This window comes from Penicillium chermesinum, assembly GCF_028974085.1.
Source record: "Penicillium chermesinum strain IBT 19713 chromosome Unknown utg000001l:1.0-1975020.0:1.0-1976611.0, whole genome shotgun sequence".
Lineage (NCBI taxonomy): Eukaryota > Fungi > Ascomycota > Eurotiomycetes > Eurotiales > Aspergillaceae > Penicillium > Penicillium chermesinum.
This window is the reverse complement of record NW_026695311.1, coordinates 1,423,735-1,449,927: the sequence shown is the minus strand read 5'-3', so window position 1 is coordinate 1,449,927 and position 26,193 is coordinate 1,423,735. Positions and strand designations below refer to the sequence as shown.

General features: G+C 51.8%; 11 protein-coding genes across 11 annotated transcripts; 6 read left to right on the top strand and 5 right to left on the bottom strand.

Moving 5' to 3' along the window:
• Nucleotides 1–145: 145 nt before the first annotated feature.
• Nucleotides 146–4,775, top strand: N7468_000558 (uncharacterized protein; the record flags this gene model as incomplete). The annotated part of the gene is made up of 17 exons (XM_058469855.1): nucleotides 146–226; nucleotides 283–510; nucleotides 560–721; nucleotides 775–940; nucleotides 989–1,060; nucleotides 1,116–1,399; nucleotides 1,450–1,807; nucleotides 1,858–2,051; nucleotides 2,225–2,273; nucleotides 2,321–2,458; nucleotides 2,507–2,561; nucleotides 2,609–2,708; nucleotides 2,766–2,880; nucleotides 2,935–3,851; nucleotides 3,926–4,017; nucleotides 4,068–4,351; nucleotides 4,405–4,775. The coding sequence occupies 17 exons, from the start codon at nucleotides 146–148 to the stop codon at nucleotides 4,773–4,775; spliced, it is 3,666 nt and encodes a 1,221-aa protein (XP_058335886.1).
• Nucleotides 4,776–5,114: 339 nt separating this feature from the next.
• N7468_000557 (putative short chain dehydrogenase/reductase) lies at nucleotides 5,115–6,132 on the bottom strand (the record flags this gene model as incomplete). Its single annotated transcript, XM_058469854.1, has 4 exons — nucleotides 5,115–5,335; nucleotides 5,414–5,638; nucleotides 5,694–6,050; nucleotides 6,102–6,132. 4 exons carry the CDS (start codon nucleotides 6,130–6,132, stop codon nucleotides 5,115–5,117), a joined length of 834 nt encoding a protein of 277 aa, XP_058335885.1.
• Nucleotides 6,133–7,312: 1,180 nt separating this feature from the next.
• N7468_000556 (major facilitator superfamily domain-containing protein) lies at nucleotides 7,313–9,137 on the top strand (the record flags this gene model as incomplete). Its single annotated transcript, XM_058469853.1, has 5 exons — nucleotides 7,313–7,556; nucleotides 7,620–8,062; nucleotides 8,106–8,267; nucleotides 8,316–8,721; nucleotides 8,779–9,137. The coding sequence occupies 5 exons, from the start codon at nucleotides 7,313–7,315 to the stop codon at nucleotides 9,135–9,137; spliced, it is 1,614 nt and encodes a 537-aa protein (XP_058335884.1).
• Nucleotides 9,138–10,012: 875 nt separating this feature from the next.
• N7468_000555 (mitochondrial pyruvate carrier family protein) lies at nucleotides 10,013–10,823 on the bottom strand (the record flags this gene model as incomplete). The annotated part of the gene is made up of 4 exons (XM_058469852.1): nucleotides 10,013–10,205; nucleotides 10,268–10,404; nucleotides 10,548–10,563; nucleotides 10,633–10,823. 4 exons carry the CDS (start codon nucleotides 10,821–10,823, stop codon nucleotides 10,013–10,015), a joined length of 537 nt encoding a protein of 178 aa, XP_058335883.1.
• Nucleotides 10,824–11,226: 403 nt separating this feature from the next.
• N7468_000554 (L51/S25/CI-B8 domain-containing protein) lies at nucleotides 11,227–11,739 on the top strand (the record flags this gene model as incomplete). Its single annotated transcript, XM_058469851.1, has 4 exons — nucleotides 11,227–11,312; nucleotides 11,401–11,507; nucleotides 11,587–11,619; nucleotides 11,681–11,739. 4 exons carry the CDS (start codon nucleotides 11,227–11,229, stop codon nucleotides 11,737–11,739), a joined length of 285 nt encoding a protein of 94 aa, XP_058335882.1.
• A 213-nt stretch (nucleotides 11,740–11,952) lies between these two features.
• Nucleotides 11,953–13,262, bottom strand: N7468_000553 (DODA-type extradiol aromatic ring-opening family dioxygenase; the record flags this gene model as incomplete). Its single annotated transcript, XM_058469850.1, has 4 exons — nucleotides 11,953–12,440; nucleotides 12,549–12,709; nucleotides 12,764–12,936; nucleotides 12,993–13,262. 4 exons carry the CDS (start codon nucleotides 13,260–13,262, stop codon nucleotides 11,953–11,955), a joined length of 1,092 nt encoding a protein of 363 aa, XP_058335881.1.
• A 783-nt stretch (nucleotides 13,263–14,045) lies between these two features.
• N7468_000552 (uncharacterized protein) lies at nucleotides 14,046–16,198 on the bottom strand (the record flags this gene model as incomplete). The annotated part of the gene is made up of 2 exons (XM_058469849.1): nucleotides 14,046–14,176; nucleotides 14,233–16,198. The coding sequence occupies 2 exons, from the start codon at nucleotides 16,196–16,198 to the stop codon at nucleotides 14,046–14,048; spliced, it is 2,097 nt and encodes a 698-aa protein (XP_058335880.1).
• A 17-nt stretch (nucleotides 16,199–16,215) lies between these two features.
• On the bottom strand, nucleotides 16,216–16,624 carry N7468_000551 (uncharacterized protein; the record flags this gene model as incomplete). Its single annotated transcript, XM_058469848.1, has 2 exons — nucleotides 16,216–16,391; nucleotides 16,450–16,624. 2 exons carry the CDS (start codon nucleotides 16,622–16,624, stop codon nucleotides 16,216–16,218), a joined length of 351 nt encoding a protein of 116 aa, XP_058335879.1.
• A 1,527-nt stretch (nucleotides 16,625–18,151) lies between these two features.
• On the top strand, nucleotides 18,152–18,645 carry N7468_000550 (uncharacterized protein; the record flags this gene model as incomplete). The annotated part of the gene is made up of 3 exons (XM_058469847.1): nucleotides 18,152–18,189; nucleotides 18,271–18,455; nucleotides 18,518–18,645. The coding sequence occupies 3 exons, from the start codon at nucleotides 18,152–18,154 to the stop codon at nucleotides 18,643–18,645; spliced, it is 351 nt and encodes a 116-aa protein (XP_058335878.1).
• Nucleotides 18,646–20,914: 2,269 nt separating this feature from the next.
• On the top strand, nucleotides 20,915–21,487 carry N7468_000549 (SNAP receptor SNC2; the record flags this gene model as incomplete). Its single annotated transcript, XM_058469846.1, has 3 exons — nucleotides 20,915–21,019; nucleotides 21,175–21,403; nucleotides 21,468–21,487. The coding sequence occupies 3 exons, from the start codon at nucleotides 20,915–20,917 to the stop codon at nucleotides 21,485–21,487; spliced, it is 354 nt and encodes a 117-aa protein (XP_058335877.1).
• A 1,399-nt stretch (nucleotides 21,488–22,886) lies between these two features.
• On the top strand, nucleotides 22,887–25,676 carry argEF (bifunctional acetylglutamate kinase/N-acetyl-gamma-glutamyl-phosphate reductase; the record flags this gene model as incomplete). The annotated part of the gene is made up of 5 exons (XM_058469845.1): nucleotides 22,887–23,411; nucleotides 23,465–23,725; nucleotides 23,748–25,271; nucleotides 25,322–25,562; nucleotides 25,621–25,676. The coding sequence occupies 5 exons, from the start codon at nucleotides 22,887–22,889 to the stop codon at nucleotides 25,674–25,676; spliced, it is 2,607 nt and encodes an 868-aa protein (XP_058335876.1).
• Nucleotides 25,677–26,193: the final 517 nt, after the last annotated feature.

Here is a 26,193-nt window from a genome sequence, read left to right as displayed (position 1 = left end):
GATATGGCCACCGTGGAACCGGCGAATAATTCATGTTCAGTAGCGGATCGATCTATTGATGAAGCCCGTCCATTGAGGGTTGTTATCATCGGAGCTGGTCTTTCCGGGATTATAAGTTGTATCCGATTCTTACAGAGAATCCCAAATGTCGAGTTGTGCATTTACGAAAAGAATGAGGATATCGGAGGCACTTGGTTTGAAAACCGATATCCCGGATGCGCGTGTGGTCAGTCAATTTCTTAGCTTTTTTCTTTTCCTCCGAACCTTTCTAGTCTCCCCAAGCGCGAGAAGTTGGACTCACACATCGTTACTCCAGATATCCCGGCCCATACATACCAAGCGACCTTCGAGCCGAACAAAGAGTGGTCTTCGTTCTACGCTCCGGCGCCAGAAATCCATCATTACTGGAAGCGAGTTGCGGGGAAGTACGGATGTTGGAAGTACATCAAACTGAAGCACAGGGTTTTGGACGCAAGCTGGGACGAAGGGAAGTCTAAGTGGAAACTGCAGGTACGAAAGTCACCTCACGTATATTACAGGCAGCTAACCTTGGACTAAGGTTCAAGATGATGCTGGAACGTCTCACCAGGATGAATGTAATGTCCTCATCCAAGCTACAGGTTCTCTCAACAATTGGAGGTGGCCGAGCATCCCTGGTCTACACGATTTCAAAGGGAAGTTGATGCACAGCGCGGCCTGGGAAACGGACTATGATTATACGGTACTTTCGCCTCTGGACCTCCTGAGCTGATTACTTTCTGACTTTGCCCCTAGAACCAGAATGTCGCCATTGTCGGCAATGGCTCTAGCGGAATTCAGATCCTTCCGGCAATGCTGCCCAAGGTGAATCACATTGATCATTATGTCAGGTCACGTACCTGGATTTCACCCACCTTTGCGCGAGAATATATCGACAAGCGCTCCGGGGACACACAGAACTGTACGCTGCAAAGCATTTGTGGAAGCGATCATTGACTCACACCCCTAGCAGTTTCATTCAGCCAAGAGGAGATTGATACGTTCAAGAAGGATCACGCCGCGTATCAGCAATTCCGCAAAGGTAAAGCCCCTGGCCAATCGACGTACAAGAAAGCACTGTTAACCGAGGACACAAGAGGTCGAGCTCCAGCTCCAGTCTATTCACGGTACAACCCTCCTGGGTAACCCCACGCAACTTGCAGAACGCGATATAATAATCGACAACATGAAAAAGCGTCTCGCAAAGAAACCCGAGCTACTGGATGAATTGATCCCTTCTTTCCCAGTAGCCTGCCGCCGCTTAACCCCAGGACCTGGGTATCTCGAAGCCCTGGCCGATGAAAAAGTGGCGCTCATCAAATCTAACATTATACGGGTCGACGAAACCGGTATCGTCACCGAAGATGGAAATCACCGACCGGTAGATATGATCGTCTGTGCAACCGGCTTCGATACCACCTTCACGCCCAGATTTCCTGTGAGAGGGCGTGGGGGGGATCCTTGGCCGACCGTTGGAAGGAATCCACAGAGACCTACTTGTCTATCGCGACAGATGGGTTCCCTAATTATTTCATCTGTTTTGGCCCCAACTCCGCGGTCGGTGAAGGGAACTTGCTGCTTCTGTTCGAGAAGGAAATTGACTATTTTACGGAGTGCGTGCGCAAGATGCAACGCGATCACATTGCTTCGATGAGTGTTCGACCAGCGGCCGTTCAGCAGTTCGCCCAATACTGTGACGAGTATTTCAAAAGAACGGTATTCAGTGCCCGTTGCCGCAGTTGGTACAAGGGTGGAGCGGAGAATGGCCGAGTAACAGCGTTATGGCCCGGTGAGTTCCCATTCCCCATACTCTGGCAATTGGTTCTGACTGGCCCCCAGGATCGTCGCTGCACGCCCTCGAGGCGTTCGCTCATCCTCGATGGGAAGACTACGAGTACGAGTATGTGACTGGTAATGCCTTTGGATGGATTGGCGACGGGTGGACCGAGAATGAGAAATACAACAGGATCAACGTGAACTATTTGGATGACGATCAAGTTGACTTTCCTCAGCCCGTGGACTGCGGTAGATCAGTTGCCAGCATATAGCACTAGAAGAGACTACCAAGGCGCTACATCCCGGGAGCACAGCGCATGGGACCTCCAGGGGCCAGAGAAGAGACAAAATGGCCTCTTAGACGATTGGCACTCGAACGAGCAAATAAACTTTTTCTCACCTCACCTATATCCCCTATATCCCCTCCTAGAGCCGTCGAATAGCATTTGGGCCGACCGCTGATGATCTCATCTGTGACGGTACCATACGGATCGCCCGTACGGTAAACTCCTCTTTTCTACCAAAGACCCGATCTTCTCTCCTCACTACCCCGGATCTCCTCCCCGATGGACCACCATGGCGCCCGCCGACAAGCACTTTCGCTGCACAGTCTGTCAGCGGGGCTTCACGCGCGTTGACCACTTGAAGCGGCATCATCTTCGACGTATGGCCCCCTCTATACGATTGCGATCAAGCTGCTCACTCTCCTCAGATTCGGGCCAAAAACCCTACTCGTGCGTGTTCTGCAACGAGGCATTCGCGCGATGGTACGTGCACTGAACGCGCCAAGTGTCTTGGTCTAATAAACCTCCAGCGACAATCTTCGCGATCACTACACTGATTGTGCCAAGCGCGGAGACCGCAAAATCCCAGAGACTGGTCAGAGGGGACGGAGGCGGCATGCTTGCCAATCAGTGGGTCTCTCTCCCCGAGCCCGGGAGTTTGGCTCCAGCTGACGTGTTGTCCCTTAGTGTACTTTGATGAAATTACGATGCGACGGGCAGAGTCCTTGTGGCTCTTGCGTCAAACGAAACCTCGATTGCAATAATGAACGAAACACGCGCTCTCATAACGTATTCGATGAAGGTGGGCACCGGAAATTGGAGATTTACATATGAACATACGCTCATTCCTTCGCAGAAGAGAAACCCGACATGTATGCTCCCTCTTCCGATCGGGGGTCGATCAAATTCCTCCTCAACGGCGGCACCGATAGCTTCATCGAACAATTCCGTTTGCCTCCGCGAACCGACCGCGGGCGGAGCCTCATATTCGATAACCAGACGGACATGGAAGAAGGCGCCGAAGCAACGCTCTCCTATAATATACAAACCAACCGGCCGGACTTGATGACCGGCTCGGTTGATCCCTTCGAACTGAGTTCCCTTCAATTCTTCCAAGATACCTTCCTTGATTTCTTTACAGGGCCCTTTTCAGGGCTCTCTACAGAGAGTCACAAGCCTACAGATGATCACCCGTTCAATGAGCAACTAGCCTACCCTCCATCTCTTATAGGACAGCGCCCTCAGCTAGCGCTGTCAGCAGAGCAGGCTGTCTTTGAACCCGAACGCCCATTCGCAATGGCTCTGGTGCAGTCTATCCTGGCACGGGCGTGGACAGTCCCGTTAGACGCGAAAGCCCAGGAGGAAATATCGGCCAATCTAAATCAGCTACTGACCACTGCGCGCATCCGCAAATTCATATCTTTCTACTTCAAGTACTGGCAAAAAAACTGTGCTATGATTCATGCTCCTACATTTAACCCAGAGACGGTAGGTCTGCCGCTCCTAGCCGCGGTTGTCTTCATGGGTGCTATATACAGCACAGACCAGAGGGAGGTCTACATGGCAAAACGAGTTCTCGACTTTGCCGAATTATTCATTTTCTCGAGCAACATCTACGCCTCGGATTTCGAGGCTGCCTCGATCTTCACTGGGAGCTCAAGTATCGACGACGGCAGCGATTGGAATCAGTTTCAAACGTTTCTCGCGGGCTTCATTATAATGGTAGTTCAATATTGGGCAGGGTGCCCGACATCTCGCAATCGCGCGATGGAGGTTCGTTTCAGTCAGGTGGTCAAGGTAATCAAGAATCGCCCCCTTCATGATCCACACCACTCACATGAAAACAGATCGCCCGTCGGTTAAAGTTAACCAAAAGCAGACATCTTCCTCACGAGGGGGCATCTGAACAGATGTGGATTCAGACTGAATGTCGGATTCGGTACGTCTCGATCTAGGCCTTCATACCTCACACCTCTCATATTGAAACAGGACTATGTCTTTCATTTCGCTCCTCGACTGTGCATTTCTCTTTTTCCAGAATTACCCCTGCCGGTTGACTATGTCCGACACGGAATGCGAGTTTCCCTGCTCAGACGCTCTGTTCAAGTCAGAACATCCTTTTGCTGATCCGACATTCCGACTCTCTCGCAATCTCACGATACGCGAAGCTTTTCAAAATCTGTTCGTCGCTACTCCGTTCGCATCTCCGCAACCGACACCGGAGACAAATCGTATGGACCTTATCGTCCTGGACATGTTCATACTTATTCACAGTATGTGCAAGGTCACCATCCATTCCTCCTCGGCTCTTACTAATTACTCGCAGTATTGTTCGCTTTCATTAATCAACACATGACTTTTGTCGGGTTAATAAGACGTCACCCTCTAGCCATACAGTCGGTACAGAGCCCTGGCGGCAGTACCGACAGCAAAAGCATGATTCCTGAGGACACGGTCTTGTCATCAATAATGATCGCTCTTGGACGGTGGCGCGAATACTGGGCCGCGTTGCGCACCCAAGTCACCCATGATGAATGGGCATCCATGGGATTTTACAAGAATGGATACAACTTCTGGCTCGTGTCGCAGCTCCTTATTACGAAGAAAGACGCAGTGGAAATCATCATGAAAATGGAGGTGAACTGCGAAGACAAACTGCAGAGGCTGGCGGTTTTATTACAAAACGAGAAAGACTAAAGTCTTTCGGAAGGAGATGGGGGTGCAAGGACAGCACGCTTCAACCAGCGCGCTGTTTGCGCTTGATGTTTCTCTGGCGCTCTGGTGGTATTCGGTTGCAGCCTGGTCTGGCCGTATAGTGCTTTTTGGGGTTTTCTATTGATATCCCCGGTATGTTATTGATTATTTCATACCATGATGGCCTTACAGAGGGCCATAGTGTATAGTATAGATGAGTGCCATATATGATATGCATTAGCATCTGATGTGTGAGTACTTGTATGGTGACTTGATTGAGTTTAGAATGCTTCTAATCAGCCCTAGTAGTACTAGCAGCTCGCAATGCAATCCTCGGTCGTATCATGCATATCCGAGATTCCAGAAATTTTCGATATTCTTCTCCGTATCACCATCCACGTACCTTGGTGGTTCAGCAAAAGTGACATGCTCCCCATGTAGCTCGGTGATTCTACCCGTCAGGCTCTCGTCATCGGCAAATTGGGCGACTGCTCTCTCGACAGTGGACATAGGCGTAATAATCATAGATTTAAAAAGATCTGCGTTCGATGCGATGTTCGTTTCTATGCGTTGAATTAGCTTGGTCCAGAGTGGTTTTGAGAAGCATTCAAAGATAGTCATGCTTATCGCATTTGTCGTACCAATAACAGCCGGTGCAAGGGCGTTGATGCGAATCTTGTGCGCTGCGAGCCGCCGGGCAGCCGAGCGCACGAGGCCAACTACCCCAGCTTTGGAAGTCGCGTATCCGGGTGCAATGGGGAAAGGGTATAAGCCCGCGTTTGATGCGGTGCAGACAATCAACCCTTTCGATCCGTGCTCCTCGTGAGTCGACTTTTTCAACATATAATACGTTGCAAGTCGGACGGCTCGAAGCAGCTTAACATCGTGTAGCTTGCGGGATGGTGGAAATGCTGGACTTACAATACAGAGTTCCGATGAGATTCACGTTTAATGTAGCCAGGTTCGGTTTTGTCGGGCCTTGGTCTTGGCTGCCTTCTTCGTGTATCAAGATGCTGCCCTTCTCTGTTATGCCAGCGTTGGCAAATACGATGTCAATACGATCTTGATTCTTATAAACATTCTCAAAGGCAGCTGCTTGGCTCTCCCAAGAAGAAACATCGCATTGTTCGAATGAGATCCCCGCGGATGGAAACTCGGAGCGTAGATTGTCGACTGTCTGAGCCCCGGTGTTCGGGTTAATGTCGAGAATAGTGATGTGCGTGTCTGGCTCCTGGATGAAATGCTTCGTTATCCCGAGCCCAATTCCCGATGCTCCCCCTATTACCCGATATTAAGAGAGTTCTCAACGTCATCGATAGATACTCGTACCGGTCACGATGATGCTCCGCTTCGCTTGCATGGCTCTTTAGATCTGGACGAATGATTTCAGGCTCGCGTTCAGCGTCGTTCTATAATCTCTCTTCCTGGGCTTCCCGTTCCAAGGTTCTGTCATGTCGGCTGATCTCGCTTTCCCCTCACCTGTTCCCCACATCATCGTGGCGCTGGGGGTTTTCCGGGGCTATGCTGTAGTAGGTGGGTACTGTCAAAAATCTTTATGCACGCTGGATTTAATTTCCGAAAAAACCCTATTCTTTCTGAAACAGTTCGGTCTGCCCCGACGGGATGAGGTCCACATCGAGGAATAGTGTCGACAGGATGCAGATTTACCGCTACTGCCCAGGTGAAACGGTGTATGCTTACATGCACGTGTCACAGGAAGTTCCCCTTTCCAATGATGCTTTCGGCCCCGTAATTTATTTCACAAGCCTTGAGCAGTCTTGTACGAAGACCAATTGGAATTAGACGTAAGATTATTGTACCTGCTCGGCCTCAATTCAACTTATAGTCCCACCAGGGACCTGCTTATTGGAATGCCTTCAATATTTGGGACTGGGTTTGCTGGACACAAATCAAGACACCTGACCAGTCCTCAGGCTGTCATCCACTTCTCAATGACGGATTATGTGAAAACTCCTAAACAGGCGTGGCCAGCTTCATAATACACAAGACATGGCATTGCAAAAGGCCCATAACGCATTGACAATTTCATTTGGGCACGACTGTCCATATGTGACTGTAATGATGACCCTCAGTAATGGAAACTGTCGGGTAATTAAGCAAGCCACGCTGTGGGGAACCCCGGATTTACATAGTCTGGGGCTCCCCACCTGGGGCTGCTGAAGCCCCATATTCCTCCACCCTAAACTAATGATCATCTTATACTGATATGGCCGGTTACCGTTACTCCAGCATTTTTTCCAGGGGCTCTGACCCCGTGGTAAAGATCAATTCCTCAGTCTGATAGGCTACAGCCGCTAGGCTCTTGGTAAAAGCACTTGGCGCTGTGAATCCTGCAGCTATCATTCTATGCGGCAGTTGATTAACGATGGAGTCTCTTTGAGCTCCGTTAGACAAGCCTTACTTCAGTATATTCAGTCCGAGCCAAGGTGTCTGGAATTCGTACTTTAAGCGAACCCCTCCTAGAGAGCTTCTGCTAGTCCTGGCCGACATCGAAACAGCTTTTCTCCCACTGGACCAAAATGCCACTGGGTATTCTCGACGACACAACTCTGGAACACATTCCAGGCACAGCACCTCTAAATGCCCTCGGCGACACAGCCACGTATACTGGTATAGACCCCGGTCTTCTCAAACATGACCGCACTGGCAAGATAGTGCTTGTTCCCCAGCCGTCCGACGACCCTAATGATCCCTACAACTGGTCTCGCACGAAGAAGGAACTCTTTACCATTTGTTACGGATGGGGCTGCGGATGTGTAGGGGGTAAGTCTGGCGACACATACTCTTCCCTTCAAGCTGGACTCAGCTAATCCCATGCCTCTGAAGCGGTCGGGCCTCTCCTAGGAAGCGCCTTCGTGCCCCTCGCTGCTGAATTTGGTGTCTCCCTGGCGACATTCACATCTGCCGTGCAAGGTGGAGCAATCGCGGCAATCGCTGTCGGTAGCCTGGTTTTCAATTCGCTCGCAGTGAAGTATGGGAAGCGCCCTGTATATCTCGGGACAACAATTGGTCTCTTGGTTTCGTGCTTCTGGGGAGCTGCCACGACTAGTTTCCCTTCTTTTGTGGCTTCACGGGTTTTCTGTGGTCTTTGTATGGCCCCAATGGAGGCTCTGGTGCCAGCCTCTATTGCGGATGTCTGGTATGTTGGTCTGCTCCTTTCTCAAGAGAATCGCTTACAATATGACCAGGTTTGTCCACGAGCGTGGGTTCCGTACCGCGATCTTCAATCTCGGGGTCTTGGGGGGGGATTAACTTGGCAGTTCCGATCGGTAAGATAATATGTGAGCACATTTGACTTCTCGTCTGATCTAGCTATGCTCACCAGCCTCCGCAATCATTGAATATGGATCTTACCATGCTGCGCTCTACGCAATGGGTGGCGCATTTAGTGTTCAGCTCATTTTGATTTTTCTCTGGATGCCCGAATCTGCTTTCAAGAGAGAGGCGCTAAACATAGACACTGGCAAAACAACGGTATGGGCCCTCAATACAGATGGCTGTCCAGTGTCTGACACTCCACAGGTGACACTCGAAGGCAAGCCAGACTTGGAACTAGTGGAACATGTCTGGGGGAATCGTACACCTACATCCCGGTCATCTCACTCTTGGTTCCAAGATCTATGGCCTTACAGCGGCTATGTCAACCATGTATCTTTTTGGAATACTCTCATCCGGCCGTTCTATCTACTTGGCTCTCCGGCTGTAATTTGGGCCGTCCTTCTCTTCACGATATGCATTTCATGGCTGGTTGGCATATCATTAACGCTGTCCCAGATTTTCTCTGCGCCTCCTTATAGCTTCTCTGTCGTCGGCGTCGGAGCGACAAACCTTTCCTCTTTTGTTGCATCTGTTCTCGGGACCCTCACCGCGGGACCTCTCGTGGATGGCCTCATCACCAAGATGTCCAAAATGAATGGCGGCATATTCGGTATCTCCCCCACCCCCAACCAGCTACATCGCATATTGAAAGCTGACTAGAGTTCAGAGCCAGAGTTCCGTCTTCCGATCATGGTCACGTATCTAATATTTACCTCAACGGGCTTCTTTGCGTGGGGCCAAGCTTCCTACGCGAAGGATCCTTGGCCCGTGTCTGTCATTGTGTGCCTGGGGCTTATCAACTTTGGCATTCAGCTTGGGACGACGGGGGTTGTTTCGTATGTCGTTGACTGCCACAGAGAAAAGGCCGGAGAGGCATTTGCGACAATGAATTTTATCAAGAATATGTTCGCTTTCGGGTTGTCGTTTTATATCAACGATTGGATTGCCATCCAGGGAGTTCGCAACTGCTTTTTCACAATCGGTGGAATCACAATAGGCATTACTCTGTTTACGATTCCAATGTGAGTAATTTCATGAGCTGGCCCACTCTGGCAGTAAAGATGGGATGCGTGCTGATCACTCCGCCACGGCCAGGTATATATTCGGGAAGAGAGCGCGAAGCTGGGTTCATCGGCACTCTGTCACGGACCGGATCTGAGAGATTGCTAACATCGATGTCTATTGATAATAGTAATTCCTGATTACGGTATCCTCAGGTGATATACTAGGGACATGGCATTCTTTTCCTTTGCAATTTTTGTAGCTGATCTTCCCAACCCGTACAATCATGAGCCGCAGGCGAGGTAGATGAAGAGAACGAGACGAGCATCTGCTCTAGGGCTATGGCACAGTCGCCATTCTCATAACATCATCCGAGACCCACCATGAGAAATCGGCTTTGTGCTCTTCAGATACGTGGTAATGAGACTCTTCCGTCGGTGCAGACATTTCCGTTATGAGAGCAGATAGAGGGCTTTATTAACATTTCAACTTTAAGAGGTTTGAACCCCCGCTACTCATCTGATCTGGTGGAGGGGCTTTTTCACTGTAATCACCTGCACATGAAACAATTGATCTTGTGCATATCCAGATTTGCGTCTCCTCGTCCCGGCGGGTCTTCATGGTGATCAGTCAGTCTTATCAAACACTATCTGACCCTGAGCTGGAAGAATTCAAATATCTTGACATGATTTACTATGTACAGCGGGTCTCTTATAGAAGCAGTAGATGGCACCAGCAACGAAACAAACTCTTCTAATGGATGTATATCAAATCCCGACGCAAGCTCAAGCCGGCACGAGCCTGAGGGTCCTCTTCAGAAACCCATCCGCGTGGGTGAATGTCAACCATAGCTCTTCTCACAACTTATTAACTGGGTCCAATCAAGACGTCACGATAGTCTAAGCGGACTTCTTGACCTCCTTCACGGTGCTCTCGACGGAAGCGGCAACACCCTTGGCGGAGTCAACGAGATCGCCCTCGAGATCCTTGGCAGCCTCGACGGCAGATCCATCGACGCTGCGGCGCCAGAGGTAGATACGGCCGACCTGGATGGCACCAACGCAGCCAAGGAAGAAGTTGACAGCGGCGAGCCTGGATATATCAGTCAGCTTCCTTTTCCGGACCTGGTTTATGTATAGCGGAACAAGACATACAGAATATTACGGGGCTTAATGATGAAGCACCAGCGGGTCCAGATAGCTCCGGTGGCCATCAGAGCGACGTTCTGGGTAAGGGAGAGCTTCTCAGCTGGACGGGCCATGTCAGAGATACCGGCCACAACCAGAGCCCACTATTCCAGAAATCTGTTAGCCATCTAAATTATAGATAGAAAGGTGTAAAACGTTGTGGGAGGTGTCTTTTTGTATGTATGGTGTGCTGGGGGTTCGTCGCGTGCTTATCAAACATGTTGGGAGCGGGTGAACTTAATCGTACCTTCATCACGGGGGCCCTATTGCACACAGAGTTAGTCAATCTAGAGATAACACATCACACTCAAACCCGAGCGCGAACTACTCACCAGAAGTGGACAGTCTTCACACCCACGGGGCTGTTCCACAGGCGTTGGAAGGTGCTCTGCTCTGGAGCAGCTCCGGCCTCGGAGCTCTGGAAACGGAAACCCTGGGCGCCCGACCGGCGGAAAGGCCCGGTGGCATTGCGAAACGCAAAGCGAGCGTTGTTAACGAAGCGGAATCCCACGCGAGACGACATGGTGACGGTTGGGTATGGCGGCTTGAGAGGAGGGAAGAGGGAAGAAGGGCGGGAGGCCGGTGACCGGGGCGAGCGAGTTTTCCGCCGGGGAGGATCAAAGAGTGATATCTCACCAGCACCAATATTTTGATTGGAGTTGTTTTGATCTCGAATTACCGAAGCTCAATTGTAGCAGATACTTGAAAAAAAATATCAAGGCTTTCCAGCAAGATAGCCTTTATCGTAGAGACATGCCTTCCATCTCACATACGGATGGAGGAATGGTGACTAATCGTCTCTCAGTTCGGCTTAGCGTGGCAGAACAGCAGTGTGAGCGAATCACGGCGGCTGTGAATAAATGCCCTTTGCTCTCTCGTGGTCTCCCGTTGATATCCCCCCTCCCAAGCACCAAATACCCCTAAAGATGTCGGGCAAATACGTCTTCACCAAGGGCTTGAAGGAGCTCCGCTTCTTGTTCTGCCAGACCTCCGAACAGAGCGCCGCCACCAGGTATGGCATTGACCCCGTCGCCGCGCTATGCAGTACCTTCCACAAGCCTCGACCACACTGGCTAACGCAATCCTCTTGCGCCCGATAGAACCTTCATCAACCGTGCCTACCCTACCATGAAGAAGCATAACCCACACACTCCCATCTTGATCCGTGAGGCCGCCGGCACTGCGCCACGAGTCTTCGCCCGATACGGTACGACCCCCCGCGCAAAGAACAACGCAACGCGGTCTCAAAGGAAGTCAATTGCTAATCTGCGAATGTTATATTATAGATTTTGGCAAGGAGACCCAGGAAGCGCTTTCTGGTTCGTTCATCCAGCCCCCCAAACCCCACATCTCCGTTCCAACATGCTAACCTCGTCGCAGGTCTCACCGACGCTCAGATCGAAGACCGCGTCACGAACTTGGTGAAGCAGGCTTCATAATGACAATCAATATCCACCCGTTCCTGTCTTATGCCCTGCCGCAATGCGAGTTTCTTTCCGTCAACCATTATGTATCTTGTATCTATAGAAGAAATCGGATCCTCGAGTCGAGTCGAGTCTCGAGCTCTTCCTACATAAAGATTCTGAATCCAAGCCACGCAAACAAAAAACACCGTTTCTTACGCTACATGATAACCTATGCATCTGAAACATCTATCCCACAATTCCTCCCCTTACAGCTGACAGAGCACTCCCAGTTGGAACCTCCCCAAACCGAAATTGCGCCCAGCTCATACTACCCTCCTTCAGCGTCCACAGTCGCTCTCCCCGATCCGCCCCCGCAGCTCCAGCTCCAACATGAATAGGCAAAAGATGGTCAAAAGATGGATGTGCCTGACGTGCATCAGGCCTCTTAACCAGCGCCGCGAGCGCCTCCTCCCGCTCCTCCGGCGAGGTCGTCACTGCGTCCTTGAGCGCCTCGTCGAAACTCACCGTATACGGTAATGGAGTAGGGTTGCTGAAGGTGAAACGCAGATCGCGCAGGTTATGCACTGCCATGCCCGAGACTATGATCATGATGTTCTCTTCGCGCAGCTTAGCGACGGCTTCACCAAGCCGGTAGTGCTGAATTGGGTCTTCGGTGTCGAAGAGTGAGACTTGGACTATCGGGACATTGAGGGGATTTGATTCGGGGTCGAAAGCTAAATTTTTATCAGTAAATCTTCTTCCGTAGGAGCTCCTTGGTTTTGCGCTTCGTAGTCCATATGGCGGGATGTCCGAGGGAAAGGAACAGGGAGATGGTTACGAACCGCACTTAAAACTGGCCCAGACGCCATGGTCGAGACCTCGTTTCACCCCCTTCGCGGAAATACCGGCTTCTTTCAGTGCATCGAGGACTTTGCTCGAGACCTCTTTGCTTCCGACGTTCGGATACTTCTCTTTGTAGTAGTGGTCCGGGAACCCGTAAAAGCTGCAGAGAACATCAAATTAGACCCAGGTTACGACAGAAGAGCACAATACCTACTCATAAATAAGATCCGTCATCTCGGCAGTGTTGACGTAGATCGTATCCCTTCCTCCCTGCCAATGCGCCGAGAATACCACGACCGCACGCGGCTTCACTTTCGTCGTGATCTCACGCCCAATGGCACCGAGTTTTTTGTAGGCCGGGTGTTCGACATCGAACATGATATTAGGCTTAAAGAATCAGACAAGGGTTCACTACTAGCGCATCTCATCAGAGGTTGACTTACCCCTCCATGGCTCAGAAAATAGATCGGCGTCTTCATCTTCACCACACTGGAAGTATTTCGGATATTGTACGGCTCCACCCCGACTCGCACGGAGTGGAAAGACCCGAAGATACGACGAAGGAAAGACAGATTGGACTCTGTCCCGAATGCAGCAATCAGGAATGCAGCGAGGAGTGCGAGGCCCGTGAAGATGGCGCGTTTATGGCTACTTTGTGGGATATCGGATGCGTTCCTACCTGGGCGGGTATGAGGCGGCTGTTCCGAGGCCATATACGGGCGAAGGAATGGGCTTGTAGATGGGTAGCGCTTCGAATTAAATGTATATAGGGTGCTCGACTGCCCCTAATAGGCTGGATATAGCGTAATAATTGGTCAGAATCCCTGATTCCAGGGATTGCGCCGTGATTAGGAATTCAATAGAAGCCGAGCCGAGTATTGGGTAAGCGCGGAATTGAGCCCGCGCGGTTTGGTTGGCGATCTTCACTCGTCTAATAGTACCACTATACCTTTAGTCTCTATTTGATTGAAGACTAACGATAGTCGTAAGAGAGAGTTCCCCTCATTTACTGCAGGACATACTCAATACATACCTATATGTTCCTGGATCTTCCTACTAGTAGATAGAGCAGTTTGGGTCATGTAAAATCCATTCTATTCAGTACGCAAATTGCAGCCAGGCCTGCCGGCTTAGCAGAGTACTTGCCCCAATTGTCCATAACAGTCATGTCGATCTCCATAGGAGTGATGCACCTAACACAGAACATGAGGAAAGGGCTCCAGAAAACGAAACGAAAAAAAGGGAGGGCCAAAGCCAACTTCAAAATAAGTCATGGCATCGGTTAAAAAAATTGTACAATCAACCGCGAGAAGCAGGCAGAATTTGTTCGTAAAATCGAAGCAACTGCCCTCATCATCGTAGCGGTGGTAGTTCATTAGAAGGGTAGAAAGAAAGGTACATGCAGCACAAGTGCAGCACCCGAAAACGGTGGCCGGCACCGAGAAAAGAAGGTGAAAAAGTTCTCCAAACACGAGATGAAAAGCTGGGGCAACATCCTACATAAGCAGACACTCGCCATCGGCTTGCTTGCCGTTGAAGTTCTTGCGGTCCATCTTGGACTTTTGCATTCGGCCGCCACCCTTTTTGAGCTCCTCCAGGCGTTCACGGGCTTTGGGATTCCCTTGGGCTGTACCAACATTAGCAACACATTACTGAGACACAAGAGAAAGAAATGAGTCTTACCCGCTGCTCGCCAGTACCATCGCTTTGCATCATCCATATTGGCTGCAATGCCAATTCCAACTTCAGTGAAGTAGCCCATGGCGTACTCCGCTTTAGCCAGACCAGCCGTAGCAGCCTTACGAGCCCAAAGATAGGCTTCGGTGTCATTCTGCTGCAGAACACCATCTGACCCAGTAAGATACCAGCCACTGAGGGCAAGTTCACTCTGGTGCTCACCCTGTGCTGCAGCACGGGTGTACCAGATAATACTCATACGGTTATCAACGGGACATCCCATAAGGCCGTATTCGTAGGCAGTACCAAGACGGAACTGGGAGAACTTGTAGCCCAGCTCTGCAGACTGGTGAAAGAGCTGCGAGGCGTACGCCTCGTCGCGTGCAATGACATCAGTGGGCTGGCCAGTTTCGTACATCAGAGCCAGTTCATGTAGAGCGTGCGGGTTCTCTTCGTCCGCGCGTTCTGCGGCACGCTTGAGCCAGTTAACACCTTCGCGAGGATTCTTTGGCTGGCCCAAGAGACCCTTCAAATTGATCATTCCCATCTTGTACATGGCCGGCGTATCACCGAGAGAAGCAGCCCGCTTGTACCATTCAAGCGCCTTAAGAGGGTCACGCTTGGTGCCACCGCCTTCTTCATGACCGATTTCGCAGCAAACTGCAACGCGATAAGCAGACTGCGGATGGCCTTGCTTCGCTGCAGAGTGGTAGAGCGAGAATGCCTCTTTGGCATCTACTTCTAATCCCAGCATGCCCTCGCCGTAGCAGTCTGCCAGGAAGAATTGGGCATCGGGATAACCCGCAGAAACTAACTTCTTCACAATCTTATGGCAATCCATGATATACTTTTCCTTCGCCTTGGCCTTGGTCTTCGGGTCGAGGCGGGTGTTCTCACTCACCAAAACTGTAGCCGCTTCGGCGAGTTTCTTCGCCAGCAGAAGCTGAAGCGCTTGGTCTCCAGGGTTGCCTTTGGCCTTTTGCTGCAGCATTTGGAGTTCATCGTGGGTCACTGGAACACGGCTCGCCGGAATTCCATCCGGAGGCATGGGTTGAGGACCGCTCGGCGGGGCAGTTGGAGCAGCAGGATTGTAGTTCCGAACCGGGGCAGGTTTTGCGGCTGGCATACCTGGGCGGTATGGCGTAGGGTGTTGGGGCAGGGCATCCGGGTTCTCCTCCGCATTAGGTGCAGGCGCATTAGGCGGCGGTGGCTGTGTGTAGGGGTTGTTCGCCCCATTGGGGAAATAGCTGCCTGGCTCCTCGTAGCCCATAGGTGCGTACGCACCCTGAACAGCAGATCCAGGTTCGTTTTGAGGGTGAGCGCCTGGAGAACCACCGGGAAGATCAAATTGGAAACCGGCATTCTCGAATTGGTTAGCGCCTTCCCGCAGCTTCGAGCTACTCTGGGATCGCGGAGTTCCAGGATCATATGCTGTATATGGACCAGAAGGCGATGGTGGAGAAGTGGGCGTGTGAATGGCCGGAGGTGTATCCAAACCCATCTCGTCCATAGGACCGCCCTCTGGGATGGCATCGAAGTTCGGCATCTCAGGCTCGTCACCTCCATGGAAGTAGCTATCCAAGAACTCTTTCGGTGCGTAAGATACCCGATGCGTGGGATCAGGGGGAGGCATCATCAGCCCGGAGTCATGCTCGGCTGGTGGACGAGGAGGGCGTGCGCCACCAGCAGTGCTAGGACGGGGTGGCATATCGCCCATCATTGGGCCTCCTGGGTAGTCATAATCACCACCTGGTGCACCGTAGAGGTCATTAACTGGCACTGTATTGCTACGACTTGGTGGAGGCATGCCGTTAGGTCCAGGGCGACCAGATCGTGGGGGTCCATAACCAGGAGGTGGTCGACCGCGACCAGGAGGGTATCCACGAGGCGGGCCACGGGGATCCCGCGGATCAGGTCGTCGGGACGAATTGGAGGTATGCGGTCGAGGAGGGCCGCGACCGTTGATATCCATTGCAGCCATACCACTCTCTATTCCTGGAGGCGGCGGGCCCCGCCGACTGCGAGGGTCCCGGGGATCTCTTTTATCTCTAGCCCGAGGATCTCTAGGGTCACGAGGGCCTCTAGGATCTCGAGGATCTCGAGGATCCCTCGCTGGAGGTACGGAGGGAAAGGGGTTATCATAGTTCTCCCCAGCACGAGATCGACTACCACCCGCTGCATTCAGTCAGTTGCGGTGCTCTGTTAATTCATGTCCCTAGAGACTTACGGGGCCTTCCCCCTCCTCTTGGTGGTGGTCCGCGGCGGGGATCAAATCCAGGTGGCGGTCGTCCACTTGGAGGCCCTGGCGGACGCATAGGGCGGGGTTGCGACTGCGCTGGGGGAGGGCCGTAGCCACTGTGCCCTGGATTCCCATATCCATCGTCTGCGTATCCATCATTTAGGGCGCCGAAGCCTCCGTCCGGGCCGTTACTGGGGTCCGGCGCATAGCCTCCAGGGGAGGGCGCGGAGCTTTTATACTGTCTCAGAGGCGGTGGCCTCTGTGCTGGAGGGGGAAATGCCATAGCGCTCCGTTCTTTCGAAGTAATGGCGAGTTCTGTGCAGTTAACAGAGTAGGGAGGCGACCGAGGCCTAGGGTCGCATTCAAGGAGGGCCAAATCGCTAGAGGGGGGAAAAGTCAGCTCCAATCGGCACGAGCGAAGTCCCCGGTGATCGAGCACGTGTACAGTTTGGAATGAGGACCACTTACGCCGGAACGAGCCCTGTATAAGAATATCGCACTCTTCTGCTGGCGTAGAGGAAATCGAAAGTTGAATTTAGGGCGGTAGAAAGAGCGTGGCTGACTTTAATAAAACCGCCGACCCACACCCACCGTCATCGTGAATTCTTCGAAATTCTGCAGCGGCATCTCAACTGGAACAGATTCGGCACTCTTGGCGATGGATTTAGTGGAGCATCAGACGAGACATTTTTGGGTACCTTGGATAATGTCGCCTGTCCGCCAAAACCCCCTGACTCCACCCTGGACTTGTAGATACAGAGAGCATCCAGCACCCTGTCATTGTACCTGACGATCAGGGGGAATTACATGTACATCGGCCCTTACCAGTTTGTACGAAGTACGCGGTATCAGGCGTACCCTTGTAACTAATACCCAGGGAGGGCGAAAACGCTGCCTTACCAGTTTATACTGTATGAGCTTACGAGCTTACGAGCTGCTTCTGAGGCATCCCCCTGTAAAATAGCTTAGACCATCCCTGGGCTGTCTAGTTCACGCCCCAACCGCTTTTTTGCAGAAGCTGTAATCGATGTGTTTCCATTATCCAAATTTGATGGTCCGGGGACCTGTAGACTGCGATCCCCAAATCCTTCGAAAGTATCTTGTAATTCAAAGGTCCAATCTCCCACGAGCCATGATTTTTAGTCCTTTCCACATGACTCGGTAACCCCCCACAGGGGCCTGCAATTTGTGCCCAACGACGCGACAATCCTGTACGCCGATGAAACGTGGAGATTACCTCTTAGTCCAATCCATGGATGATTCGGTAGAGAATTTGCTGGGCTATTGGATCACAGTAAGAAGTGACAAGAATAGAAGTGTGACAAGTCGTTCAGCCGAAACACCAATCCGCAGTAGCACCATTGCTGCAACGTCACTGGTGCTTCGAGTGTGGGGAAAACCGTAAAACGGCGGGTAGAGAATGTGCTTCGAATTGAAATGGAAGGCCCAAGATGTGAGACACGGAACCCCTGCGCCACAGGGTCCAATGCACCAGCCACTTGAGGCTGTGCAATTCCTCTCATCGGACAAATGAGAACCCCCATGATGCAGATGATGTTCTTCGCGCATTCGGCATCCATGTCTCACCGTTGAGTCACGTCCCACTCGTTCTTCGCCCTTCGATCCGAACCTCAACCCCGTCCTTTCCCTGAGCCTCACTTCCGGGGGGGGAAAAGCCTTTACGACATGTCTCGCGCCGGACTCTGGTTCAAGGTCATCGCAGGGTGAGTGGTGCTCTGGCACGGATGCTCGAGGGCCCGAGGCGTGACGCTTGACTTCAACTGACGTACTGTTTTCGCTTGCAGTGGCATCGCGATCTCTATTGGTGGCCCAGCTTTGGTGCAAGCCCTCCGCCCCTCGGATGAGGAGCTTGTGAAGCGGTACAACCCGGACCTGCGGAAGCGTAGCGAGGAGCAGGGAGACAAGAAGGCGCAAGAGTTTGACGATTATGTCATGAAGTTGAAAGAGTGGTCAAAGTCAGACAAGTCAAGTACGTTGCTCCTGGTGAGGCAGGTCTTGGCACAGCATTCGAGCTAACGTTCCTGTTCCTAGTCTGGGTGGCTGCTCAAGAAGAGTTGGATGCGAAGCGCGCACAGGCAGAAGCTCAACGAGTCAGGGCCAAGGCGGAGACACAAGCACAAAGGGAAGAGATGCGCAAGGAGATGTTGGGCGAAAAGTAACAGCCATTTCGAGGTGACATTGGCAGCGACGGTGTTCCGATGATTTCCATGGCGTGTACGATATTTCGGCCGGTGACTTGCCATTGCAAAAGCCTTTTTCCGGGGCCATTCATGTATATTCGAAAATCGGTATCCTCATCTCTTTTCAAGGTCATTTTGCTGGTGGATCGGGACAAGGTAGACTGTACCACCTTGCCCAAATAGGATACTTACAATCCACCTGGGCACTTATTTGTCCTACGTGATTTGCGTCCGCTACATCACTCACCAGGATGACAAGAGCGGCGACATCCAACTTTCGTTTACTTTCGGCCTATTGAGTGTCACGCAGAGTTGACAGGAGCGGAAAGCCTCGTCCTGAGCGTATAGCAAATTGCCAGGCTGTATAGCCTACTGCTTGGTCATACTTTCGTCCCGGTTCCTTCCTCACTGTCGGAGGCATAGACATAAGCACTGGCAGTCAAGCCTGCGGCGGGGAAATCCACGGCCCTAATCAGTTTTATCCTCCTGTTGGGGCAGCATTAGATACCAGTCTTATAAAGGGGATGCTTCCTTGTTCCCTCAGAGATCCACAAACACTCTGGCTGAAATAAGAGAAAAGGTGCGACACTAGGGCATCTGCACAGCACTGAATAGACCCATTATAGCCGATGATCCTTAGGTACCAAGGTATGTTGTACCAACTTCTTGAAAGATTGACTACCCAACACTATGAATTCAAAGAGTAAGTTTCCTTCGCATTTTCAAAACAGTTTTGACAAAATCTTAACTTGAACATGGTAATTTCCAATAGGCGACACCATGGTCAGGATCTGTATCTTACTCTTCCAAGCTCAAGTTCAAGCTATATTTAGAAGACGCAGACAAAGGCGCACGCCTAACCTCGGTTCTTATATACATCTCTCTCTTCGAGTGTCCGTCTGTCTGCAGGGTCGTATCTACTGCCGCCGATAGCTTCCCGCCCATGTTAGTAGAGTTGGAAATATATTGGTACTAATTATCACGGGCCAGGGCCCGGTGTTGATCACGTAGGACTCGTGACCTTGGTATTCTAGTAACGGGGAACTGGCGCATTGAACTCCTTTCCTTAAGTTTATCGAACACAGTTTGTGGCCTGGTATAGATTGAATCAAGTCTTGCTTTAGCCCTTCACACTAGTAGTCATGGCAGGTACGACATCTAGTTTGCTATGCTCAGTTCTGATGCATTTTAAGGTCACGAATCTTATTCCATGTACACTAGTAGTTAGAATTCCTAGTCACATAGGGCAGTCAAATGTTCGATGTGCTTCACAGTAGCCTGTAGCTCGATCCACCGCGATGTTGTGATCGGCAGTCATGCTACCAAATCCAGTCATGGATCCTGGAAAAGCCAGCATTCTTTATTCTTTACACAGGTTTGGATTGCTCCGATAATACGTGGGCTGCTCAGTAGAAGTACGAAAAGCAAATAACGTCAAATCCGCTTCAAGTCGTATATAGCGAAAAGTATGGAAAGTTCGGGTGCTTTTAAGTGGGTCACCCAAGGTTACTAAGTATAGACCCAGGACCCGTGACCCGTGGCGCGTTTCTCGAGCAACGAAGTAGACGAAGTGACGAACAGCCAAACCAAAGGATACGCATGGGCGCTCGGAGACGAGACTGCATAAAGACAAGGACGCGAGAGCTTATATGCAAAACAAGAGATCAGCATAACGCAAACCCCCGGACCAAGCTAAAAGCAAGGTACTGCGAGCGGAGCCAATTAGAAGCCATGCAGTGGCTGTTTGTAGTAGATTGTTCTCCAGTTGCTCCCCGTGTAGTAGGTTGGAATCAACCAATCCACAAACCCCCCTAGTTCAAGGGCGGAGGGAGGAAATGGACTGTAAGCCAAGGAAACCGAAGGCGCAAGATATGGATTCTAATTGCAGCGTCAGCCGAAAATTAAACCCGCTGCCTAGGCCTCACCTTTGAGACAACGCCACAATCACGTGATTACAAACCCGCCATCAGCGGCAACTCCCATCTCGCCGGCTTCGTCCTAACAAGCATCACTACTCTCTAATACTCGTCGCTACATCCTCCGTAGCTCTCCCGCCCTCATCGACTCGTCGATCGCGTCATCACGGTCTCTTTACCTCCGTCTCTCCCAAGCCCCTTAATCCGCGAAATCCGGTTGGTGACCCGTCCCAAATAAGGCAACCCTGAATCCTCGATCGAGGCAGCCGGGATCGCTATTGAAATCGGGACATATTTCTAAAGACATCTCGCTTCTAGCTCTCGCGCTCACGATGGCCTCCGAACAACCTTATGATCCCTATATCCCCGCCGGGGGCAGTGGCGCACCAGCCGCATCTGGTCAGAATGGCAACCAGCGCACTGCTGCTTTGCAAGCCGTGAGCCTCCCCTCTTGCGGTTGAGTCGAAGGACGATCATGTGTATACTGCATTCTTTGAATCCGACCGTTTTCGAGAACGCATGTTGCGCTGATTTCCGCGACTTGACTTTTCCTCTGCGCCTGCGAACTGCGAACTAAAAATTCCATTTCTAGCAAATCGATGACACCGTCGGCGTAATGCGTGAGAACATCAACAAGGTCTCCCAGCGTGGTGAGCGCCTGGACTCTTTGCAGGATAAGACAGACAACCTGGCCGTATCAGCCCAGGGGTTCCGCCGAGGCGCCAATCGCGTGCGGAAAGACATGTGGTGGAAGGATATGAAGATGCGCGTGTGCCTCGTGATCTGTATCATCTGCTTGCTGGTGGTTATCATCGTCCCTGGTAAGTGGAGTCTAGTCGCACAAGCGAGCGAACAAGAAAACAGAGGCTAACAGAAGAATTGCAGTCGTGGTGACCAAAACTTAAACGAGGATATGCCAATGTATTTTGTATTGGGAGACGTGGGAGTTTAAAATCCTACCGGGCTCTCTGTCATCGAGGCCGTAGGGCTTCTTGCTTTTTCTTCTCAGCTGCTAATACCTCCTGCTGTTATGTTTTGGGCGCGTTCTGAATGACCAATATGCGTTTCTTGCCTCTCTGCCTTCCAAGGCTTCTTCCCTCTGCAACGAATTCATCAGACTTTGAGTCTTCATATGGTATCGGAGTTTCGCTTTCTTTGGACCCGCCGAGGGGAGATGTAAATGATACTACTGCTAAGTGATGCCGTGTTTGAGTATGTTACCATTATACAACCTTTGGTCTTTTTTCCCTCCCATTCACTGTGCCTCACTGTGCCTCGGATGTATTTTCCCGTTCGATGACCGCTTCGTCTCTTCCACCTGCTCCAAGTAGATCTAAACCCCGGGCCTGTCTAGGGCCATCCGTTCGGTTCTCCTCCCGATGCTCGCGAGATCCCATTTGACGAGGTGACCCCGCCTAACGGGTCCCAGTACGACATGAGCCAATTGCCAAGTATCCGCAGAAGGGGCCCATCTGGCCTAACCTCTCGGAACACGCCAGTCCCGGCCACGGAACGCCTAGTGTAGAGGAGGCCATTTAAACGACGGTGGAGGAAGTGGGTGCCGGGGGTGGAGCGCACGAGTTAGAAGACAGCATGGGATCAGATAACCCCGACTAGGTCCAAAGCGGGTGATGTTGAACAGGATCTCCAAAGTAGGAGTGGGGATTCTTTCTGTGAATCGCTAAAGAGTTTTCCGAAATACATGGCTTCAGCCCGAATAAGATTTGACAAGAACATGAATAATCCTGGCCCCTTTAATACCATCTTTATACAAGCAGGATGGCTGCGGGATGATAACGGAGTCCTCGCAGAGCGACCCGAGGGTTCGGACCTTGTCTGCTCGTGATGAGCAATAGAGGATATTCAACGAAGAATTTGTATTGTTGGTTAAATAGGGACCATGAATTGGCTGGTTCTATTACCGCATAGAGGGAATTACACGACCCTCTCAGGCGAGGGAGGGCGAGGGGAGAGCGAGGGGAGAGCGAGGGAGAGCGAGGGAGAAACCCTCAACGCGGTTGAGAGGGAGAAACAAATGGCTCTCATGGCCCGGACCAAGGAAGAGGACCAAAGGACCGAATTTTCTGTGGAGTTGGTGCTTTCCCTTCCCCCACCGCCTTATTCCGCACGTTAATTGGGCGCCATTATCGGACCGAATATCTGGAAATTCTCTTGTTAGTCACACTTCAACACTCTTACACCTCCCCTCTTTTCCCCAATTCTTCTGTTCCGTAAATCTCCAAGGGTCCTTCCCTTATACTGTGCGACCGTCTCAATTGAAGCTGCCGCATGTTGGTGAGCAAGATGCTGTCTCTTCGCTCCGCTGTGCGGAGAGCTTCCACCAAGCCCCTCCGATCTCTCTCCGCACCGCTCACCGTTTCTCCCCTGCGAGCTCCTGCTCGTGCCTCCGCTGCCTCTTCTCAGCAGAAGCGATGCTACTCCCGCGCTACAGATTCGACTGTGAACACTCGGAACACCGTCGTCCAGTTGCTCAGCAACATCGGCTCTAAGCGTGAGGTCCAGCAGTACCTCTCCCACTTCACCTCCGTCTCCTCCCAGCAATTCGCCGTTATCAAGGTTGGCGGTGCCATTATCACTGAGCATCTGCAGACTCTGTCCTCCGCTCTAGCCTTCCTCAACCATGTCGGCCTCTACCCCATTGTCGTCCACGGAGCTGGCCCACAGCTGAATCGTATGCTGGAGGCTGCCGGTGTGGAGCCCCATTTTGAAGATGGAATCCGGGTTACGGATGGTAAGACACTGGCATTGGCGCGCAAGCTGTTTTTGGAGGAGAACATGAAGCTGACAGAGGAGCTGGAGCGCATGGGTGTGCGTGCTCGTCCTCTTACCGCGGGTGTGTTTTCTGCCGACTACCTGACAAGCCCAAGTATAACCTTGTTGGCAAGATCAATGGCGTCGACAAGAAACCAATCGAGTCAGCCATTGCTGCTGGCTGCTTGCCAATCCTTACCTCCATGGCCGAGACCCCCGATGGACAGGTGCTCAACGTGAACGCCGACGTGGCTGCTGGCGAGCTGGCCCGCGCTCTGCAGCCGTTGAAGATCGTCTACCTTGCAGAGAAGGGCGGTCTGTTCAACGGCGACACCGGCGAGAAGATCTCCGCCATCAATCTCAGACGAGGAGTACGACCACCTGATGAATCAGTGGTGGGTCCGCCACGGTACTCGCTTAAAGATCAAGGAGATGAAGGAGCTGCTGAGTGACTTGCCTCGCTCTTCCAGTGTTGCTATTATTCACCCCGCTGATCTTCAGAAGGAGTTGTTCACCGACTCCGGTGCCGGTACTCTTATTCGTCGTGGTAACAAGATCCATGTCAAGAGCTCTTTGTCTGAAATTGAGAACATCCAAAGCTTGAAGGATGTGCTGGTCCGTGATCGCGAGGGTCTTGATGCGCGTGCCGTTGTTGACCGCTATGTCGATGGCCTCAAGGAGCACGACTTCAAGGTCTACTACGATGACCCTATGGAGGCTTTGGCTGTCGTTCTGCCTCCCCAGAAGGGCTCTATGATCGCCCAGATGGCCACTTTCACTATCACCAAGTCGGGCTGGTTGACCAATGTTGCTGACAATGTGTTTGCCAGCGTCAAGAAGGACTTCAACAAGCTGGCTTGGACCGTGAAGGAGGACGATGAGAATCTGTCATGGTTCTTTGACAAGGCCGACGGTAGCCTGAGCCGCGATGGTGAAGTTCTCTTCTGGTACGGAGTTGTGGACGGCGAAGAGGTCAAGCAATTGGTTCAGGAGTTCACCAAGAACGGCCGCCAGATGTTCGGTGACATCAACCTTGAATCCCGTCTCTCTCGTGCCCACGAGGCTGCTTCCAGCATCCTGTCCAAGGGCTTCGGAGCTAGCGCTGCCTCTACTGAGCAGAAGCGTGCATTCTCCACTACCTCCAACCCTCTTCGTGCCAACCGCATGATGCGGCCCTCTGTTGCCGTGAATGGAATTCGTACCTATGCTACCACTAACCCCAATCCTCCTCTCGGCGAGAAGAACGCCTCAAACGGTCAACCCGCCAAAGTCGCTCTCATTGGTGCTCGTGGCTACACTGGCCAGGCTCTCATCAACTTGATCAACGCTCACCCCAATATGGATCTTCGCCACGTTTCCTCGCGCGAGCTGGCTGGCAAGAAGCTTCAGGGCTATGACAAGCGGGAGATCATCTACGAGAACCTCAGCCCTGAAGATGTGCGTAAGATGTCCGCTAACGGTGATGTTGACTGCTGGGTGATGGCTCTGCCTAACGGTGTCTGCAAGCCCTTTGTCGATGCGGTCGACCAGGGCGCTGACAAGGGCAACGTGATCATCGATCTCAGCGCTGACTACCGATTTGATGAGAAGTGGACCTACGGTCTGCCCGAGCTGGTTGACCGCTCCAAGATCGCTCGTGCTACTCGCATCGCCAACCCCGGATGCTACGCCACTGCTGCTCAGCTTGGCATTGCCCCTCTCGTTCCTTTCCTCGGTGGCCAGCCCACTACCTTCGGTGTCTCTGGCTACTCTGGTGCTGGCACCAAGCCCAGTCCCAAGAACGACGTCCAGTTCCTCACCAACAACATCATTCCTTACAGCTTGACTGACCACATTCACGAGCGTGAAATCAGCGCCCAGCTCGGCACTAGCATTGCCTTCATCCCCCACGTTGCCGTCTGGTTCCAGGGTATCCACGTAAGTATCCCTCCTACTTCCCCCGAGTGCTACCGCTAATCATCCCACAGCACACTATTAGCATTCCCCTGAAGCAGGAGATGACCTCCCGCGACATTCGCAACCTTTACCAAGACCGTTACGCCGGCGAGAAGCTCGTTAAGATCACTGGCGAGGCTCCATTAGTCAAGAATATTGCCGGCCGCCACGGCGTGGAGATCGGTGGCTTCGCTGTCCACTCCAGCGGTAAGCGCGTGGTTGTCTGTGCTACCATTGACAACCTGCTCAAGGGAGCTGCCACTCAATGTCTTCGTACGTCATAACTTTCCCCCTTTTCAAAGCAGGATGTTTGCTAACCCTGGTGCTGCAGAGAACATGAACTTGGCTCTGGGCTACTCCGAGTACGAGGGTATTCCTTTGGAGTAAATATTCCCAGCGCAAACTTATGAAAAATAGCGGGGTATTGTATGTGCGTTCGCGTTTTTGTGTCATATTCGGGGGGTTCATGTATCAGATGTTTTGTTGATTATCTTGGGATACGCCCGATCTGCCCTTCCTGGGTCGTCTTTGTTTTCGGTTTCATTTCCATCTGTACTGTCTCGCGCGAAGAGTTGGCGTCTCGTCATTTTGCCGCGGTTTAGACTCATTCGACTTTTTCTACCATTGGGTTTACATTTACGCCTCGTTGATCTTCGACCTAGATATGCCGGCAAGTCGGGTTTGTCCGAAAAGTAATTTGCGATCTGGCTATTGCGCCTGAGCGACATCTAGAATCCTGGAGCCGCCAATACCCTCCAGTCTTCACTTAGGGAGACCTTGGGAGTGGCTGATAAGAGGCATAGGGGGAGCTTGTGGTGCTCAATCTGAAGGCATTGTTGATTTTAAAACTCAGTGTCAGCTCATCAAAACTGCGTGATCGAGCCATGGACAATTAGATTTCCTC